General features: G+C 35.9%; 1 protein-coding gene across 1 annotated transcript; it reads left to right on the forward strand.

Moving 5' to 3' along the window:
- Nucleotides 1-1,440: 1,440 nt before the first annotated feature.
- On the forward strand, nucleotides 1,441-21,012 carry LOC135689750 (nucleolar RNA helicase 2). Its single transcript, XM_065207083.2, has 17 exons — nucleotides 1,441-1,615; nucleotides 5,858-5,957; nucleotides 6,615-6,698; nucleotides 7,911-7,930; nucleotides 8,502-8,576; nucleotides 8,794-8,832; nucleotides 8,969-9,050; nucleotides 9,644-9,740; nucleotides 10,292-10,380; nucleotides 11,371-11,507; nucleotides 12,010-12,069; nucleotides 12,387-12,638; nucleotides 12,995-13,114; nucleotides 14,049-14,122; nucleotides 15,447-15,741; nucleotides 15,928-15,972; nucleotides 20,758-21,012. Exons 1-17 carry the CDS (start codon nucleotides 1,469-1,471, stop codon nucleotides 21,010-21,012), a joined length of 1,971 nt encoding a protein of 656 aa, XP_065063155.1. The 5' UTR covers nucleotides 1,441-1,468.
- Nucleotides 21,013-21,202: the final 190 nt, after the last annotated feature.

A 21,202-nucleotide genomic window follows, 5' to 3' on the forward strand; every position in this document is an offset into this window, starting at 1 on the left:
GTAGACTTAGTAATACACCCAAAGATACGCCTCAAAGGAAAAGTTTTGAAAATGATTTTGTTTATAAATATTCAATTTCTAGCCAGAATTGTTTTCTAGTGGGTGGGAGAAAGGGAGGAGAACTCCTTCAGGTTCGACAAGTTGCATTTCTTCGTAGTTTTACCGAAAATTAAGGCTGCAAACTTAAAAACAAATTACAAATAGGAATTGAATAAGATGCCAGCACGACAAATTGGGTCCGGCTACAAGTGCTCAGGGCCGCGGAGAGGATTTATGGGCCCCAGGTCAAAACAAAAGAAAAAAGCAAGGCACACCGGAGGCGACCCTTTTAAGGGGTCCGGGGAAAATTTGTGAGACGATGGTTGCTAAAATTGCGGCTATTTTGGTTGCTGAAATTGCGATGGTGGCTATTACTTTTTTATTATTTTCAATATAGTTGAAGTATGACTGGTATTCTATCGTCACAATGCATGCGTATTTCTATAAAATATAAAATATGTGATTCTTTACATGATTTAAAAATCTTAGGAAATGAGAAACGTTTAAATACTAAATTTGATCAAAACGGACACGCTGCACCAAATATATTTTCACTATTCAAATAATTTGAAAAACTTTACATCTAGCAATCAGAATGGAACCCTTAAATGTCAATAAAAAACTAGTTGATTTGATCTTGGAAGAAGCTCGTTTAGACGGGGGGCTAGATGTCCCAAAAAATTGAAGACCAACGGAAATCAGTTAAGTTTGTCTCTATCTACAAGTGAAACCAGGAAAAGGTCTTTGGTAAAATTCAAGATAATGTCGGAATTGTTATTATTGATAGTGTTACAGCAAAGATAAATAGGCGATTCACGTCAATTGGCGAGATATGGAAGGGGTTCAGTATTCTTTGATTATACACAAGGTTGAAGGAAGATGACCTAGCAAAAAACAGCAAAATTATGGACAGCAAAAAGGGATGACAAATCTCCTAACATCACCGGGTAGTCACTTTTTTTAAGGAGCATCAACCATTGCAGCTGTTGAACAAGCTCAAGCATTTGAATTTGCAACGCTTATTTCCCAATGTTTTCATTGCGTTGCTGCTTCTAACTCATTTCATTTAAAGGTTTTTTCTATTATTGACAAGTTTTGATAATGGAGACGCTGAATTGCTAAGTTATTATCTATGGGCCCCCTAAGTCATGGGCCCCCGGGTCAGTGACCCTCCTGACCCCCCCCCCCCCCCCCCCCCTCTCCTCAGCACTGCAAGTGCTTAGAATTTATTGTGCGACTGAAGAAATTTGAGCTGCAAGCACTGGCTGCAAGTTTGGGTTCTAATTTTCGGTTATGTTGCTGTTGCTGTTACGACGCTGTTGTAGTTGTTAAAGTGCAACAAACACGAGGTAGCTGCGATATTTTTATTGAGTTGAATTGATGTCAGTTATTACGTCACGCTGTCACGGTCAACTCGCTCTTTTCAGTTATGTCCACGCTTTTGGCCTGGACAAGGAACAGGCTGTGTCGAAACCCCGTCAATGTTCTGCCATCATTGAAGAATATGAGACTGCAGAGTAAGCCAAAGTCTTCAGATATAATAAGCGAGTCAAGCAAAGTTGCCAGTGAAGAAATGGTGAGTAGATTTTTTACAATATAATCGGATTTAGTTAAAATTTCGTCACGAAGGCCTAAAAGTTTGCTTGTTGTAAACTATTGCATACAAGATTTCAAGGGAATAATCAGCAATAAACTCTTTTATTTTAGCCAATTTAGCTTCAAAGTATGGTCTAGTCTAGATTGTCCGTTTGATTGAAATGTGCTTTTACGTTATTTGAATGATATTGTGTAGTTTTAATGAAAATGTGAAGTTACATCATCTTGGAGTTTTGATCTTCGCATGTTAGAACAAAAAAACAACATAACTTCTTGACATTCTCTTATAATGTTGATTGTGATGAGTTGTCAAACATGATGTCAAACATGAGTTGTCATTCAAGATGTCAAACAATTTTTTTTGTAGTAAAACAAATAAAAATGGCTTTGAAATATTTTGAAATGTGAAGCAAATAGTATAAAAACATGGATCAAAACTCTAAGCCAAGAACTATAAGGTTGCCCAATCAATGGAGATGCTTGCCTATTGAAAAAGTACAGGTGGAGTCCTAAGGGGAAATTCTTATCTGCCTTCTTCTGTGAATTTTCGAGGTTGACAGACTTTGATTTTTGCTCATATTCACTTTCTGTATACTTCAATCATGAGACTATATCAAAAAAGGGAATACCACTCAAAAGACCTAAACAAGCTTTTTTCCACATGTCCTATTCAATTATGATAGTGTGTCTAATGTTTTCCACTGGTTTGGATCTTTTGATTGTAAATCATGATCAGGCCTGGCTGTTTTGAGGCTAGCAATAGCTTGCGCTTGCCTCCGCACTTCCCTTGCAACAAAATGATCACTCCAAAATTGTCCTGCAAACTTTAAAAAATGTTTTCCCTCTTAATTTGCACTTGGTAAGGTATGTTTATTGGTGTCATTTCGACCCATTTCTGTTAACTGCTTCCTTTGTGTTGCCGTATCAAGGCTATAAAAGTAGCTTTTTTTGCATCATCATCCTTTATCCAAAGACGTGTTGCCACGCGGGATGTCCCTTGTGGCACAGCCACTTCAACAGAACATGGCCGAAACATCGCTCCCCTTAAAATTTCCATTGATTTGACCTTTTGTATTCACAGAACCCTAAAAAACTTACAAGGGTTAATTGATTTATTTTGTAAAAGCAATTTCTTCCGCCATTGCATTTTTGCAGTTAATTGTTTATCTGTCGGTTGGTTTTTGTAATGATAGTCACAGACTTCAATCTATTTGAAAAAAAATAGTGAAGTGAAAAGTACATTTGCAGAGGTTAAAACCTTTCAATCTCATGAAAAGAGGCAAATTCTTGGTAGGAAAGTCAAAGAAATTGGTAAGAATAGTTAATTGGGGGATAAAATAAAACCGCAGATCCCTTCCAGTATTAAAAACAGAACTCTCCCTCAAAGAGAACAGCCTACTCAGTCTTGCAGATAAAAAACAACCACTAAAACAGGCAATTCCACTATCGAGCAGCATTTACTGGAAAACCCAGATTGTGCAAAAAAATGTGATGGCAAAATGTTTCAGATAATTGGTAGAGCCTGTACGTTGTTCCATCTAGCAGTTCCATCCACAACTGGGTATGTGTATTTTATCTATGTTCTGGCGTTTATACCATGAAGTGTGTCAGACAAAAGCTTGAGTTTGATTCAAAATGTTTTCTTTTTTCAAAGCCATGTTTAAATTCTGTACAACAAAAGATTGTCATGTTAGAGAATAGTTATCTTTTTGTTATGCAAGCTTTACACAAAACTGAGAGAGTCGTTCTTTTAAATCATTTGTGCAACGGGGATTCCTGAGTAATGGTTAAATTGAAAGATGTAAGATAATACTCTATAAATTGAAAGAAGTAAGAAAATACTCTTTGACTTCAAAACTATTCAAAATGACTATGAAATGAAATTTTAGCACATAGTTTTTCTGAAAGAAATTGAAACTTCTATGTGTTGTTGCAATATAAAACGAAATTTGCACAGGAAAATTTGTTTTTGGGTTTTTAAAAACAATGAGTGCGAGTGACAAAGCATAAGAATCAGTGACGTCACAAGGTTTGCAGATGGTTCCCTCTTCACAATAAACACACCATACCACTTTTTTTTCTTTTTTTCTTTAAAGTTGGCACAAAATATTGGATATAGAATCTAACTTAAAATTGCCCCCTTTTTTCTATTTTTAGACTGGAGTACTTTGCTCCAGACCTTTAAAGGCAGTGTTATCGCATCTCAGTCGTACTTTAGTACTACAGGCCATTCCCGAAGATGATGGCTACAGCCCGTGTCGCCAAACCCCAAGCAAAAAAGTTTTGCAAGGGCTTTTTTCCGCCAGCACAGTTGTTTATAACAATGCTCTCATTTAATCCATTCGGTCTCAGTACTATTACATGGTATTCGTCATATATCATGGTATTCATAAATAACGTCGTGTCAAATAATGAGATATATGGTTTTTATTAATATCTTTATAAAAAGGAAATTTCCGTTTTGTTTGACATCAAATGTTAATCAACTATAGTAATACCTGTTAAAACTAGCAATGGAATAGGAAATGAGTGTGCAGGAAAGGAACAACAGATAGCGTAAGATAGCAAGAATGAGAATTGTTACATGACACTGCCAAGTACGAAGTTTGTGTTTAAGAACCAATCATTCACCCTTTCTGAACACTCTCGTTACTTTTGATCCACATTTCTGTTTCCCTTTATGCTTTGAGGTTTATGTGTATGTTATCCACAAATCTTTATCATGTTATTTTTTTGCTCTTTCGTGCTGTTTTCAGATTAAGAAACTCTTAAGAAAGAATGAGTATTGGAACTTGCTATATCATTAAGGAGCTGAAGTACTCAAAATCGGCCTTCAGTTCTTATAGAAAAGTATTGTATTTCAGTTATAACTTAGTCTTCGATTACTCTTAAAATAGCATTGTACTGCTCTTTATCTTTTTGAATAAAGATGAGTTTTGTTGGAACCTACTCAATAAATCTGTGTTTCTACAAAAACGTTGCCATTTTGCAAAAACTAGAGATCTCTTTTGTCATTTTTTTAGAATAGAAATACACACAAAACTGTCTTCTTAATGTAAACCATGTTTACAAGTAGACAAACTAATTTTTTGGCTTGTCTTTACTCAAACATACTGTTATGGCTTGTCTTTACTTAAATTTTGCATTTCAATTGTACTTTGTACAACAGTATGAACTTTGCAAAAATGGACAGTTTGATGCACTATACCCTGACCTAAAATTGCCCCCTTCGACTATTTTAACTGTAGTTCTAATAGCAACCTCCATTTTGCTTAGTTAACTAAAGGCCATTATCTTCCGTGTTTGAAAATTTTGTGAAGCCACAGATAACACAATGCTTTGTCACAGTCGAAAACGTGAATATTGGATATCCAATCTAAATTTTTAGACGTCTCTGCGTAAAAAAATTACCTCTTACCATATATCATTCAAATCAGCAAATTTTGCTTATAAAAAGTGTGCCTTTATCTAAACTTGTCTAATTTAATTTCATAGGCACTTTTAAGGCAGTCAACAGATACTACAAGGGCTTAAGCCATCTTTTGATTGCCTTTAAGGTACATTCTATTTGTTACTCATTTAGCTTGCAATTCACAACTAACCCTTGAAAATACCAACGGCCAGGCCTGCACCATCCTTAATTTTGATAGTTAAGTTTAAGAATGCTGATTAATCTAAAAAACCAAACAAGTTTTTGTGCTGCAAAGGGTCTTTCACTCAACCGAAGTGCAGATAATCTAAGTGCACAAAAAGCATAAATCTGCATCATAATTCTAAATATACATTATGCATTAAAGTATGCCAAAAAGAAGTGGCAGAAGTGAACAAATATATGTTTGAAGATGGCAAAAAATAGTGGAAACATAGCATGAAGTACTGTTCGTCATACTCTCTTTAGAGTATAAAAACAGGATAATGATCAAGGTAGGCAGAAAATTTATATCAAGGTGTGGATCAAAAGTAATGTGAGGAGAAGAAAGGAGTGTTGGACAGGATTTTTTTGATTTTTGATTTATCAGTGACTGCTAACCCCCACTTAGTTAAAAATCCAAGTGACAAAACAAACTCTTTCTGTCTACAATGCAAGCAGATTTGAAAAGATCATTTCTTTGTGGCCTACATTTTTGCCACAGCAACTGTTGGAGCCAAACAGGCAGCAAAATCTTAAAATGTTTAATTGCTGAAGCTGAATGATGGCTCAATTTGCACTTCTTTGTTGTAGAATGGAAAAGATGATGGAACATGTGAACCAAAGGAACCAAAGGGAAACGGAGACTTCAGTAATTTCAGAATATCTTCAAAAACCGTAAAGAAACTTCAGGGTTTGTACACATTATTTTCTGTTGGTCAGTTTTGCTTATAAAAATGTATTTGCTAATGAATTTTCTTGATAAAATTGGACAGAAAATGAAATTAGGCAACACAACTTGCTTTACATTGTCATGTATTTTATTGTCAGTAAAACAAAATATAGAAAGCTCAAATTTATTTGCTGTTGAGTTGGAGGCAAAAAGCATCCCATTAATCCAGATGGTACATAACTTAAAAAGAAATGGAAACAATAAGAAATAGAAAACAGCCACAAAGGAATTTCAACAAATACATTGGTGTTTTAATTAGATTATTAAGTTTCTTGAAAAGATGTTGATTACTTGATAAAAGTCTTGAACCAATTTTTAGTTTATCTAAAAGTGTGATTATTTATGTTAATCTAAAAGAAGTGATTATTTATGTTAATCTAGAAGAAGTGATTATTTTTTCACAGTAATATCAGTGTTATCCACAGTATTGTAAAAAGACTGTTGTTCTTGAATAGTATGTCTACAAAACCTTGTGAAGAGGAAAGTATCTATACCATTAATCTATCCTAAATTTTTATGTTTATGACATTTTGTATTTTGTGTCTTGTTGCATATTAATTTTGAGACACTTACATTTACCATGATGAAGTAATCACACATTTAACATTTTCTTTCCAGAAAGAGGAATCACACATCTGTTTCCTATTCAAGCTAAAACCTATGATTATGTTTATGACGGCTGTGATATTATTGCTAGAGCAAGTAAGTCTTAAGCCTGATACACGATCAGTTTTCATCAGTTTTTTGACTGACATTTTTCAATTTTAAAAAACTAACGTCCTTCATACATGATCAGTTTTTGACAGGCAGCTTTTGGTCTCTCAAAACTGATGTCCTAAATACATGTTCAGTGTTCTCCACTTTTTAACTGACAGCTCACTCTGTTTTGATATGAAACTTTAATGTGAAAGACTGTGGATATTTTTGCTGCAGCTTTGGTCATCAAGTAAAGGCAAAAATACTGAAAAAGAAAAGATATATCGTTAAACTATTCGTATTTCGAAACTACTTTGAGTCTGACGTTTGATTTTCCGTGCTACCATGCATATATTAATTCTTCTATTTTTGTAACTTTTCCTCATTTTGACTATCTTGCACTAGGGTATTAGAGTGGCACCAGCTTAAAACAGTAGAGTCTGTAGGAATGAATAAAAATCCCATCAGTTAAAAGCTGACATAGTTGGACATGTTTAACCTTTTCAATCAAAAACTGAAGATCAATAGTTTGTCAGTTTTTTGACAGTTTTTGCTGAATACACAATCAGTTTTTGACTGAAAACTGAAAACTGTCAGTTAAAAACTGATAAAAATTGATCATGTATTTCAGACTTTATGCTATTTTGTTTCATTGTTTAAATTTGCCTTGCACTCCAATAGTCATTGTATATCTATTCCAATTAAAGTCTAGGGTCTTTCAGTTTGGAAATCTGAAGACCTCTTGCACTTGCTTGAAGTTTTATATTAGGCATTTGTCAAAGAAGAGCTGATTTTATGCAACAACGGAAGTAATGTTGAAAACTGTGTATTTCCTGCATTGTTAGGAAGAAGTCAAGTCAAGAAGTCATTTACCCTTATTTTTGAGTTGCTATCAAAATAGTTTGGGAAGATTTAAGACCTTTTTCTTTATGGCCTTTTTGCTTGTCATATTTTCCGCGAGAGTGCAGTAAACATAACAATACAGTATATAGTTTATTTATTGTCCTTTTTTGCTCACTTTTACTGTGTTTCTTGTTTTCTTCATATAACTAAGGTCGTCTTCCTCTTTCTTCCCTGACTCATACATTACTCCCATTATATCCCATGCACCTAATCTATGGAGGCAAGGTATCTTTGCATAAATCCATTCCTTCATGATTATCTTACTGATAATGATAAACGTTACAGTGGTTTTTAATCACCATTATTAATTTTTAGAAACGGGCACAGGAAAAACGGTGAGTGTTGTTTATAAAACACTGCTCTTCTTTTTATTGCATTTTTACCTCCTTATAACTTTTTATCACTTCATGCCATTTTCTTTCAAAGGTTGATTACATAATTTATTCAAGTGTATCTTAAACATAGGTTTTTATTTACCATTACAAAGTACTAACCAAACACATTCATGAAAACCTGAGTTGGTTGCAGTCTATATCATCAATAGAAATAGAAATAGGCAGGTTGAGTCGCAAAATAGCCAAAGCCAGGTTGTGGCATATTGTCATGGTTTGATTATCCTCATCCTTTTGATTATTATAATCTCCATCATCATACTCATCATGTTTATTTTATAATACTATTTACTGTTTTTTGTCACTTTGCAAATCTGTTTTCATGGTACCTAAGTTGCCAAGGTAGTTTTGGCAGTAAAATTTCAGCTCATTCAGTAAAAATGATGAAAGGAACTGATCAGTGAATGAGGGAAAGTCGAATTGTGCCATCCCTGTGAAACATGTTGAATAATGTTTTTAGAGTTTGGTATTTTTTAGAGTTTGAAAATGTTATATGCTCTGTTTCCTTTGGTAGCTTTCCTTCGCATTGCCTCTTTGTGAAAAGCTTAGAGAAATAAAGCAAGTTAAAGACAAAGGAAGACCACCTATGGTACAAACTGCATTTTCTATTTCAATTTTTAAAACATGATGTATCTTGCACTTTACTTTCAAAGTTTAAGCATAGTTATTCTCCATCTGTTTTGCGATCTGGACTTATTTGTGTTGATAACTTTCTTGTAAATGAGAGTCAATTTTGTGCTTCTGATATTTTTTCTTTCTTTGAATTTCAATTTGGAATGCATGTTAATCCTTCAAATCCTTCATAGGTCTTGACATTAGCACCAACAAGGGAGCTGGCAAATCAGGTGAGCAAACCTGTTTTATGGAAATTCAAGTAAATTCTCTTTATGCTTTTTCTTTAATGGCTTATATTTCTTATATTTCTGTACTTGTGTTCAGGGCCTTTTTTGTCTTTAATAGCATTTTGTTTTTCTAATTCAGATATTAAAAGAATTTGAGCTGATAAAAAGCAAGAAGTTGTCAACAGTCTGTGTTTATGGAGGTGTATCATATGATTCTCAAGGTAAACGAAGACTGTTTCATTTCAGTTGAATTATGTTATGTGAATTGAAAGCAAGTGTAATTTAATAGGGAAAAATCCTTCTTTGGGCCTTGCAAAAAGCAGAGCTTTTCAGTTTCACGCTGTTGCTGGATATGAAAGCATTAATATAAGGTTACAAAGTAAATATATAGTCAGTAGTTGTTCACTAACAATATGTTTACTTTATAAATATTCTAAACAAAAAAAAGGTCAAAGCTGAACCTGTTTTGATTTTGCAGTCAACCAAGAATTAGAAATAAGATTTTAAAATCAATGTGAAAATCTATTCACTTTTATTCTATTTTTTCTATTGCTCTCACTTTTGATTCTTTAAACATCACTTTAATCTTCTCGTTTCTGTTTCTGTTTATATCATCCTTCCCAAGATCTATTTGCTATGTTTTCCTGTAAACTTCTTCTTGAAGCAAGAAATATTTTAGGTCGTTTTCGACCAACTTCCAGATATTTTTTGGCATTCTTTAAACAATTTAGCATGGATTTAATGACTAGATAGTTTGAAACATTGTTCTATGAAAATTAGATTTGAATGGAATATATATATCTGCTACTTTCAGAGGCTGCATTTCGAAATGGACTGGATATTTTGGTGGGAACTCCAGGGCGAATTTTCGATCACATGGAAAGAGGAAACTTGGACTTGTCGAAACTGAAGTAAGTGGCTTAACGTTAGTTTGAACTTTTCGATCGCAAAGTCTTATACGCAATTAATAGTTGTTGCTACCATCTTTGCTAGAAACGAGCTCGCAATATCAAAGGTCCTTCGCATGTCTCATGTGCAGCAAACAGTGATGTCTGAAATCAATTTGTTGTGTAACTGTTAATATTAAGCTTGTTTAGGGATGCCATCGATAGTTTCAAAAACTCTTTTCCAATGCTCTTTTTTGTACTTTTCTTATGAAGCTTGCTCCTCGCCTTTTTGGCAATCATTTTTTGCAGTCTTGCGGCATTCTTCTTTGTAATCTATGCAACATTTTTTTTAAACTTAGGAGCCTTTTTTATTGAATGCTTGTGTCACACATTGAAAACTTTACTCACACAATGTTGGAATTTTCATGTAAATACCCTTCGCAAGGTTTTGAATCTTTGCGTTTCAATTAGACAATGTCTTTGAGACATGTTTCCAGTATTCATCATATAATACTGTTAACTGATACACAATTCAAAAATTAACCTTTTCTCAACTTAGCGTCTTCGCTTTTCAGACACGTTGTCTTAGATGAAGCTGACCGCATGTTGGAAATGGGCTTTCAAGAAAAAGTAGATGAAATCCTAAAAAACGCCTACACTCAAGGTATTTATGCGTTAAAGATTGCTATTTGTACATTGAATAAAGAGTTTGAAAAGAACAATTAGTAATGAAAATTTTTTGCCCTCCTAGTATGGTTGCATTAAGTGATATAGCGATTAGTGTTTTGTTGTAAAAAAGCAAAAACCATTTCTATTTATCTGCAGAACTAATAACTTAAAAGTCAGTAGTACTTTGCGTCATTGCTTGATTTAGTGTAAAAATTGAAATATTTTACTAAATACTCCAAAAACACCCACTGATTTACTCCAAAAGCATATGGCACGTTTTTGTCATTGTTTGGTATTGTCCTTCCAGGGTTTCTTTTTCTATCCTATTTTTCCTGTTTTTCAGATATACAGTTCATAGGTTTTGCGTCAGTTTTTTGTGTGCAGATACTGTTTATCTTCAAATGGCCTTTGCTTTTTTCATTGTGAACCAGGATAAAATATGAGATAGCTATCGTTTGAAAGAAGTACGGAAGAGCAAGAACATATTACATCATACTGACGAAGACTACTGTTTATCAGTCTGTTATAAAATGCGTGATGCCGTATAGGCAGAGCTATTTGGTGTATAAAAACGAGACGATTCTAGATTGCTACTTCGAGTTTCAGAGAAAAAAGCCCGTTTGATTGGCCCTATCCTTCCTCTCACGTTATTTTCAATCTGCATCTGGATATAAATTTTCTGCTTTCCTTTAAACATTATCAAACTTTTATACTTTAAAAGGATGTCAGACGAAAAATACTTTAGAATGATATGATATGTTTCCGCTCTTCTGTGCTATTTTGATATTTTGCGGTACCAAATGCTTATAAAGCCATTGTTGTTTGAAATAAATTGGTTCATAGAATTTATGAAAACTTTTCCTAGCGTATAATTAGCGAATATGCGTTAGCCAAGCAAGTCGATTTGAAGCGCTAAACCATGATTCCGTGACCTTTCAGCAGCGATTCTCGATGACGCAACATTTCACATCATTTTTTTGTTCAGGCAAACCCCAAACACTATTGTTTTCTGCAACGGTGCCGACCTGGGTAAGTAAGGCGAGCAAAAAGTATATGGGTGAGGACAAGAAACTTGTTGATCTTGTTGGTGAGGAAGGCGATCAAACGGCGTGCGGAGTTGAGGTATGGGTCTGTGGTTGTTGCTGTTTAGTATCATATTCTCCGGAAATTCTTTTGAATCAGCTGTGGATCGTGTATTAATCGTTCTTGATCAAGGCTACAAATTTCGGGGGAGGGAAAGATGTATGGGTGAATGCATGTAATGCATGTCAAATACATCACTTTGAAACTGACCAATTACTGCTGGTGAAAATTTAGCGTGTACAAAACTCCAAAATAGACCGATTTTTAGCTGGCCATGCATCTGGAACGCCTGAACTCTAGTGTTAAATTCAACAAAATCTTAGAGTGTGGTTGACAATCTGACATGGAATAACCTTTCAATGATGTCATATGTAACCAATGCTTTAAAGTGTGGGCTCAATAAACTTGACGGAATTAAATTCTGTCACTGCGTTTCAGGTTATTCCTGGCATCAATATTGTTTTGATGTTTGAAGATGCTAATTCATATCCAGTGTTTTCTGGGCGAATCTTGTTTTGATGTAAGTTTTTTGCCGTAACAGCATAAAGCACTTCGATGCCCATACCACGAGAGGGCTGCAACCATTGCCGATATTGTACAGGTAATGCTTCACAAATTCACATTTGTTATGCCAAGTTGTTTCTATTAAGTCCATCTAAAGATTTTACTCAAACGTCGCCGTGACATAGTTTTAATATAAGTGGAATTATTTCTAAGAATACTTTACGATTGCTTGAAAATTTAAATATGGTATTTATAGAATCGTTAAGGGTGTTGTCTTTTCTGTGAGCAGAATCGTATTTTATACGTATATTAAGCTAGCTCGAATCATACAGAACTAAGAAAAATTGGGGCTCTGTGTGTATCTATTTTGTTTATTGCCTTGCACAACAAGTTTGTATGTTTTCCTTGTCTCAGGTTTACAGTGGTGCCCATGGCCGTGCAATGATTTTCACATCGACCAAAAAGGAAGCAAATGAACTGGCACTAAACTCGGTTTTAAAACAAGAGACACAGGTTCTGCACGGAGACATAAACCAGGCTCAAAGGGAAATAACTCTGAGCAGTTTTCGCGAAGGAAAGATTCGTGTTCTGGTTGCCACAGACGTAGCATCTCGCGGTCTTGACATTCCAGAAGTGGATCTTGTTATTCAAACTGAACCGCCTGCGGTATGTTTACCACATTTGGTGTCATATTTTCTATTGCTTGCCCGTTCTTCTGGACTCGTGAAGGCAAAAACCTAACACAAGTTTCTGTTTCCGGGTTCATTTTCTTGTGATTTTGCTATTTCAAGTCGGTGAGTTAGTAATGTAATAAGCAGAAAAGCTTTGAAAATGAGAAATGTTACCGATACCTGGGGTCTTGCTTCTAGAAGGTGTTGGGAATGAAATCATAGAATAAACCTTGTAGACAACCAGCAAATCGTGGTTTCATTCAGAACATGGTTAGTTTAATTCCTCAATACAACAGGCACAACTTTTGTTGTTCATCGTGGCATTTCTTTTATATGTTTGTTTTTCTACAGGATATCGACTCGTACATTCATAGATCCGGACGCACTGGGCGAGCCGGACGAACTGGAGTTTGTATTGTGTTTTATAAACCGAATCAGGAATATTTGCTGCAGGCTGTCGAGAAACAAGCGGTAAGTAGAAAGCTTAAGTGCGAATGCTTCATATCATAACTCCTATTGCTCGGTCCATAATATTTCGGTTTCTTTGCAACTTTTAAAATTACGCTTGACCTTCGATTAGAATATGCATATAAACGTACTCACTTTGTCTACCAGATTCTCAAATTTTTCTAACATACAGCTGCTGCAATCTGATAGCTATGACGTAATCACGAATGTATAGTTTGTTGCATTTTCAATGCCGAAACGCCGTAAACTTTTTTTGAATAATTGCATATGTAAAACCATAAGAAATAATTTAATTTTTGCAAAGCAGTGAACAGGCTCAGGAAGGCTTTAACCTTAGAAAGAGTTTATCTCCCCTGGATGTCCTTGTTATTTGAGAAAAAAGGCGTCGTAATTTAAGCAAGCTATTTCGGAAAATGAAATAAAAATCGTTGCATTTAAAGCAGCAGATTCATTAAAATTTTGTGTTTGTTGAAATCTTAGGCGCGTGAAGCTCTTATCGATGTTTACATTTTCGGAGAAAGCTTTTTAAAAAGTCCATAAAGTGTACGCGTTCAAGGTAAAGGTCACAAACGAGCATAGACAACACTTGGGTTTACGAAACTCAAACCTACATGTCATTTGCTATGAAAAGTCATATCTTCATCTCGTATACAAGGTGTGTTTAGACCCTCATCAACATTAGCCTTACTACGTTTGTCCAATGTACGTGTACTGTAAGTCCCCAACCCCGCCCCCTCGAAAATGCCCCTAAGCATACTGAGAAGCTTCAAATAGAAGCAAAAGCCCCCACCTACGAATAAGCCCCCCCCCTCAAAAAAGCCTCCAACCCAAAATATGTTTTGCTAAATTTGCCCCCGTCGACGCCTTACGGTATTGGAGGAAATTTAGTGTAGTTTGGCCGGGCTTTACTGACTGTCTGTACAAATTTTGTCTGTAGGGAATAAAATTCATGCGTATTGGTGCCCCGCAGCCTTCAGATATCATAAAAGCCTCCGCCAAAGATGCTACCAGGTGAGCTGTCATTATTATAATTACTGTAGTTCTGTTTATTCTGATAACGCCTTAAAGGTTCAGCTAGTAACGAAAGCTTGTTAGCCGAAGTACTGAACACTTGAAGCGTGAGAAAGAAATACCTCTACTCTAGTCAGAAAGTTATAAGCAATTTCATCTCTGATGCGATGGCTAGTTTATCGCTACGCTCGCGGTATTTAGAATTTGCATTGATCCATTCGCTTTTGGATCCGTTTTCGAAAAGCGTCTGTTAAGTAGACATTTTTCTGTTAAGTCAGTAAGATATTTCGTAACGACCGGAATGTAAATGGAGAAGGGGTAGCAATTTACGTTAAAGATACCCTACCTGTGCCCAAAATCAAACAAAATAGCAATAAGCTAGAGCTACTGTCCCCAGAGATTAAGCAAGAAAATGGAAGGGCTTTTTTCCTTGTCTGCTGGTATCAACCCATAACATCCGGGGCTGATGATGCAGCATTTGAAAACCTTAGAGAAGCTCTCGGGGACTTAGGTGAGGATGGAAATAAAATTATTCTTGTTGGTGATACAAACTGCGATTTTAAGAATACTGCCAATGCTAATGCTTGCTAATTCAAAAAAATTGAAGTTTGTATATTCAAATCTTGGAATGGTACACCTGCTGAAATTAGATCGTTTCAAAAAACAACTTAAAACATATCTAAAGAGCTGACGCTAAACACAACTTCCTGGAAGAACAGCAATAGGTAGATAAGATTTGTAGATCTTATAATCTTTAATCGTTAGGCTTGTTATCACTGTAATTAGATTCTTAATTATATAGATTTATTTTTAATTTGCCTAGATTTTTATTTGCTGAAGGTCTGATTTGTGTATAAATATATTTAAATAAAAAAGGTCACATCTGTTTGTATTCGAATGCAAATTCAATGCGGCAAAATGGCGTTTTCAAAATATGGCGTTTTCAAAATATGGCGGTTTCAAAATATGGCGGTTTCAAAATATGTGTTTTCGTATTTTTTGTAAGCAGGTTTCATTTCTGATGCGTTTTCAATTGTATTTGTTTTCATAACGAAGCAATATAAAGCGAAAGCCTAAAGTGTTAGTTTTTCGTAAATGGGCCTGGGACCACCGTGAAGAATGTCTGACTAGTTTCAGTTGTTCAATCCGTTTTATTTGATTTTAGTCTTTTTATTCATCCAAGAATTAGTATTGTATGGTATTGTATAGTGTTGCATTGTATGGTATTGTTTTACCTTTCATTGTACTTAATGATTTTGTATTGTGGTGTATTGTACTGTGCTGTATTGTGTTGTGTTACCTTATCGTGGCCATTATGTTCTAGATCACTAGGGACAGTATCAACGGAGATGGCAAGCCTCTTTGAGTCGACGGCAAAGGATTTGCTCGAAACGAACGATGCCGTCAAGGTATTGTCAAAGGCATTGGCACTGTTATCTGGGACTACGGAAATCAAAACACGCTCTTTGCTTTCTTCGCAAGCTGGCTACACTACTTTCCTAATACGTCAGAACTGGCAACTGCGAGGCACTGGCCTCATTTGGAAAATGTTGAATGACGATTTTTCCAGCAAAGACGTCGATCAAATTCGTGGAATGAAATTGTGCAAGGACAAGCTGGTACGAGCCATTTGACACATTAAACATTAATTGCTCGAGGTTTTTCGCAAGCCCTGATTTGCTTTGCACTTGTCATATCACGAATTCATTACACCATCTGTCCTTAGTTTCACTTAGATGTGTGGTTTGAACAAAAAAAATTTATTTGTGACGATAATCCATTAAATTTTTTCCTTCCTATTTTAGGCCGCGGTATTTGATGTCCCAGACGCGCTTAAAGATACGTTCAAGGTTTGTAGAAACTTTCAAGTTAAGATTTTCCATTTTTAGTGGTAATAGTTTTATTGGTTTGAAGGAAATCAATTTTTCAATACAAATATCCGTTTTCATCAAAGAGATTGAAGCACGATTCCAAAATGATTTTTGTGTGCAACATTTAGCAATTTCCAATGATCGCTGTTGGCTAGATTCGCAGAACTGCCTTTTCTGAAGTGTAATTTACATCCAGACACTAGAGAAAAGTGCCCTTAATACACAAACTTTTATTATGTATATATATAAACACAAGGATTACAGAGCGACATTGCAATTTCTATGCTTCACAACGAGACCCTGTCTTCAAACAAGAAACTGTTCTTTCTCAAAACGTCGTTTGACGTCTCTGATATTTCGCTAGGTTCCAGTCCTCGCAAGTATAATGCGTCTGTTATTTTGATAACGTCCAGGCGTATCTGAAATTTGTTTATTATTTAATCAAAGTTTTAGTGAAAAGTATTTTACGCTATTTCCGAAAATGATCTGCTCTACAGTTACTGCATATCATGATTGGGACTAGGTTTATCGCAGCGCAGAGATATCTTTTCTAATAATAAAAGTTAATGATGTATGCCAGGCAGGTGGGCTCGGATCAAAATTGTGATCGCTAAAACTGTAAAGTGCTTTTCATGGACTATCTTTCGGAAAACAGTCGTTGAGAGATACTGCAAAAGATAAGTACCTTTTTATGAGAAAATTTCGCGTGTCGGCACATATGTCAAAGGAAACTCTTAAAAGTGACTAGAATAATCAATTAGTTTACATTTGGACCCAGGGAATACAGCCAGAGCAAACTTAATGCCCTAAAATGACCAGCTAAAACCAGCTAAAATGATGTAATAAATGTCGTTCTTGAGTTAAGATCCTTGTTCTTTTATAAATGCATTTTTGCAACAAGCATACCGCGAAAGTAGTGCTACACAGAAATGACATTCATCGCCAAAGGACAACGTTAGCGATCTTGGTTCCGACATTGGGTTCGGACGACAGTTTTCGAACTTTTAAACCACCACTATCATACCACCACTATCAGAAAAATAAAGTTAAAAGGAATGCGACTTCGGTCGTCTCTTGCTCATATGTTTCGTTTGTGCGTCGATCCGGTTGACAACGCAACCTTGGGTGCACTTTCGTTGTATGAAATCTAGGGTGAATCTGCGCAGCTGCCTGCTCGATAAGATAACAATCCCAGCATTCAACACCGAGTTTACGTAGACAAGCTGAAGAGACCAAAAAAGGACCAGTGTTTTCGGGCCTCCGTCGTCTGCGTAGTCCTTACTTTGATGTCGCAAGCACGATATCAGTGTTACGACGGTAAAGTACGGCAAGTAGCAAATCGCGAGTGTAATCAAAACGAAAATCATCCCCTTTGCAAAGTGAAGATGATGTTTTTGCCGTTTCCTTGCGTTTTTCGTGGTCTTCAAGGATGTATCTGGGTCCTGGGTGACGACAAATGTACCGGCAGCAATCACAGGGGGGTTAGTTTTCGCAAAATGGATACCTGCGACGCGTTTGCGAATGGCAAAGTATGTCTTTGAGTAGACAGCAAAGATAACTATGATTATGGATGCATTGATGGCCAGTGTGGCTGTGTGCACAGTGAAATAAAAGTTGTTTAATGATGCCGTAATGCTTAGCGCTACAATCATTACACAAGTCAGTACATTCACCGCTACCAGAATGCCGGCCCGTTTTTTTGTCATGTATATGTTGTACCTTGTCAAATAGTTCATGTGCATGAATCTGTCCATGGTGATAATTAGAATCATGATCACAGAGAACTGACAGAAGGCCGTTTGCAGTGACTGTGCTGTTAATTCAACGGGGCAGAGGTTCTCTTCCCCCTTGCTGAGGAGCAACATAGTCAGGCTAGGTTGCGTGAATAATCCAACGCAACAGTCTGAAATACATAGATAAAATATAAACTTGTAAGATATTGTTTTCAGAAGGTCAAGTTTCCATAAGCCATAAATGAGAAAAGTGTTAATGGAAATATTGATGATCCCGGTTATCGTGTTGAAGGTGGACAATACCTTCAGATGCGAGTGGCTGACACACGAACTGCAAGGGTACATCGTCATACAGTCTTTCCCTTTCATGCTTCTGCAGTGCGTATTTTTCCTCCAGTTTCTCCGCTTATGATTTTCAGCTAGCTCTCTGTCTTGCAAGCAAATAATGGCTGTTGAGCGAGATTCAATTTCGCTGGTTGCTTACAATTTCATTTCCAGTTAGACCCAATAAGAACTGTGTTTTATTGCTTCGGGTGGAATCCGGCCTTACAACTTTATCACTCCAGATATTTAATGGATCAAATGCCTTTTTTCAAGAAACCTGTTTCTGCTCTTTGTTCTTGGGCTGCCTATAACAAACTGATGATAATTTATGTTATAAATTCATAGACTTGTCAGGCATCTCATGCGTCTTTCGTCGAGGTTCTTTAGTCATTCACTAAAATGCTCGTCTTGCGTCCTTCGTCCAGGTGCTTCACTTAAACATCAGATTTTGACGTGCACGAGACTTTTTAATACAGAAGAAGTTTTGCTTTGTGGTTTTCAAAACGCTGTGTTGCCAATCGTATAAGCTTGTTTTGTTAATTAACGCTGAAGTTTGGTTCTGATTTCCCGAAAGAAAAACGAGGGCCTTCCATCCTACAGCAGAAAACTAACCGTAATTGTTACCAACATGAAGCATTTATGAATCCCATCGAACAACGTTTGTTATTTGTATTGTTTAGTTTTGGTGATGCAATAAAAATTAGCTACTGTTCACCGGTCTGTCATAAACGGCTCGATGCAGTATAGACGTTTTGTGTAGTACACGCTTTTTGGTGTATAGAACTGGACGGTTCTAACATCAGGCAACTGTTCATTAGGAGTTGCCTGACGATCACATTAAGCGTGAAACTCGAAGTAGCAACTTAGTCCTGCAACGAAGTAGCAAGTAGAAACTCGAAGTCCTGTTCTATACACCAAATAGCATTTTGGTGATGTATATCTTTTGTCGGTTAGACGAACTGCATCAGCTATCGATCCGAGAACTAATAAAAATATCCTTTAAAGTTCATTCTAACCTCCAAATCTTTTCTAACCAAATTTGAATATTTCTTCATAAATTTGATCACATCCGCTCATATTTTGTTCATATTTCTAAGCAAATTTGTTCACTCGAATTCACTGTAATTTAAACCGTACCTTTTTATATTGAATTGACCAGTTCGCTTAAAATTTTCGTTACTTTGTTATGCAGCTTGACTTCTCATGGATCAGTTAACATCTCTTCCTCAGTGACCGGCTTCAGATTGACAGGCTCCAGCCAATTCTTTACTCTAGACACTCAAATTCTCATTTTGTTTAAATTTCTGACAATATTTGCACACATTTTCATAGGTTTGACATTTGGTGCATTGTTTTTTATCTTTGGTGTTCTCCCTTTGTTACCAGTGCTTTTATTGCATTTCACTGTGTTATCGATTGTTCCATTAACAAGTTTTTCTTCTTTCGCCTTGACCTGCTGGATTGCTCCGCATCAATCTCATTCAAGGATTGCGCCATCTTTTAAGTTGTTTTGACTGCTCCTTCACAGTGAATACCTCAACATTCTTTGCCGTATGGAAGCCAAAGGCCTCGTTTCAGAATTCAAAGATTTTTTCACTAATTTATCTCACTAGGCTCTTTTCATGCGTTGCTATTTTTACTTTTCAAGGTTAATTCGAAACTTCAGTTTTTCATTGTTTAAGACGATGATTCTTCAGATACATTCAATATGTCTGCTCTAAACTTTCGCTCCTTCCAAGGATTATCTTTTTGACCTTCATAACACACGTGGGTTTTATTTGTATCCAGAAAAGCCAAACCAGTCCGCCAGGAGATATAAAAACCTTCATTCTGCAACCACTAAACTCGGTTGGGCTGTTGTTGCTCTCTATCGTAACTTCTTTAATTCCAAAACTAGTTTTTGTTTGATAAAGGCGGATAAAACATGGTCTGTATTTGAATATTTAATCAGTTTTGGTTTTGAAATTTTTTGTGCAAATAACGAGTACTGTTACTTGACAAGTATGAGTCGTTACTTGATCACATTACCAATTGCGTTTAGTCTTATTGCATTTTCATGTAGACATCATCAGCCTCTGTTTCCCAAGACGAACTTTTCATGCTGCCAAAGCATCTGCACTTTTGACCAGTTTTTTTTTTATTTTGTCTCCGCCCAGAAACGCTAATCTTTGTGTCCATCAGATTGTTTTTTTTTCATAGACTTTCCTGTAGAAATAGTTTAGCATTTGTGGTTTGGAAATTCTGCTTTCTCAAATATGCATAAAGTTATGTTGTTAAACCATGCAGGAGACAAATGAATACAAAACTGAGTTTAAGAAGTTATCAGAAACTGTTCGTAATGCTTTTATTCTGAATTGTGAAGTTTTTTCTTTTAAGAATTTTTATTTATTCAAAATTGGAAAGTTTTTTCTTGCAAGAATTTTTATTCATTCTTGTGAAACTCATGTCTTTTTTCAAATTATTTGGGACTTCCTATAAGAAAAATCACCTTTCCTGCCGTCCTTATATGAAGTTCAGAACTCAAATGAAGTTCACTTCTCAGCCATCTATTTCTTGAATGACAAAAATCCCTTAGCAGCTCTTAGAATCTTGATACTGCAATCCAGAATGAACAAGGAACCATGCAAGGTCCTTTCCTCCCTTTAGTCAACAATTGCACTGATTAAATCTTGCAGATTTAATCATTTCTCGAGATTTTATTATTTAGGACAACTGGAAAGAGCGCCACTATGCCACGCTAGAGATACCAACAAGCCTGCCAGAATTAGAAGACCGAAAACCAGACAGCTACGGGTATGCAAATGGAGGCGGTAACAGCTGGAACTCAAGGGGGTCTGGGACATTTCACTCAAAACCACGCTTTGGGAATCAAGGCAATCAAGGTTTCAAGCGAAAAAATGACAATAACTCTAACAGAGATTGGAATGATCGCAAAAGAACAAAATATGGAGCTTCTGCTTAGGAATTCCCGTTGAATTTGTTAACTAAAGCGTGTAAAGTTTAGGTAATGTTTTCCCAGTTAGAAATACAATGTCCCTTAAACAGAAAAAAAATTGTATCTGTTTGTCTGATTTCTGCACATCCAATTTTGCTTTGACTTGGTTTGTAGTCAGAGTTAAATATAAAGCTTTTGTGCCAGAGGAAGAAGGCAA

This window comes from Rhopilema esculentum, chromosome 5 (assembly GCF_057945365.1).
Source record: "Rhopilema esculentum isolate cy_ngs chromosome 5, ASM5794536v1, whole genome shotgun sequence".
Lineage (NCBI taxonomy): Eukaryota > Metazoa > Cnidaria > Scyphozoa > Rhizostomeae > Rhizostomatidae > Rhopilema > Rhopilema esculentum.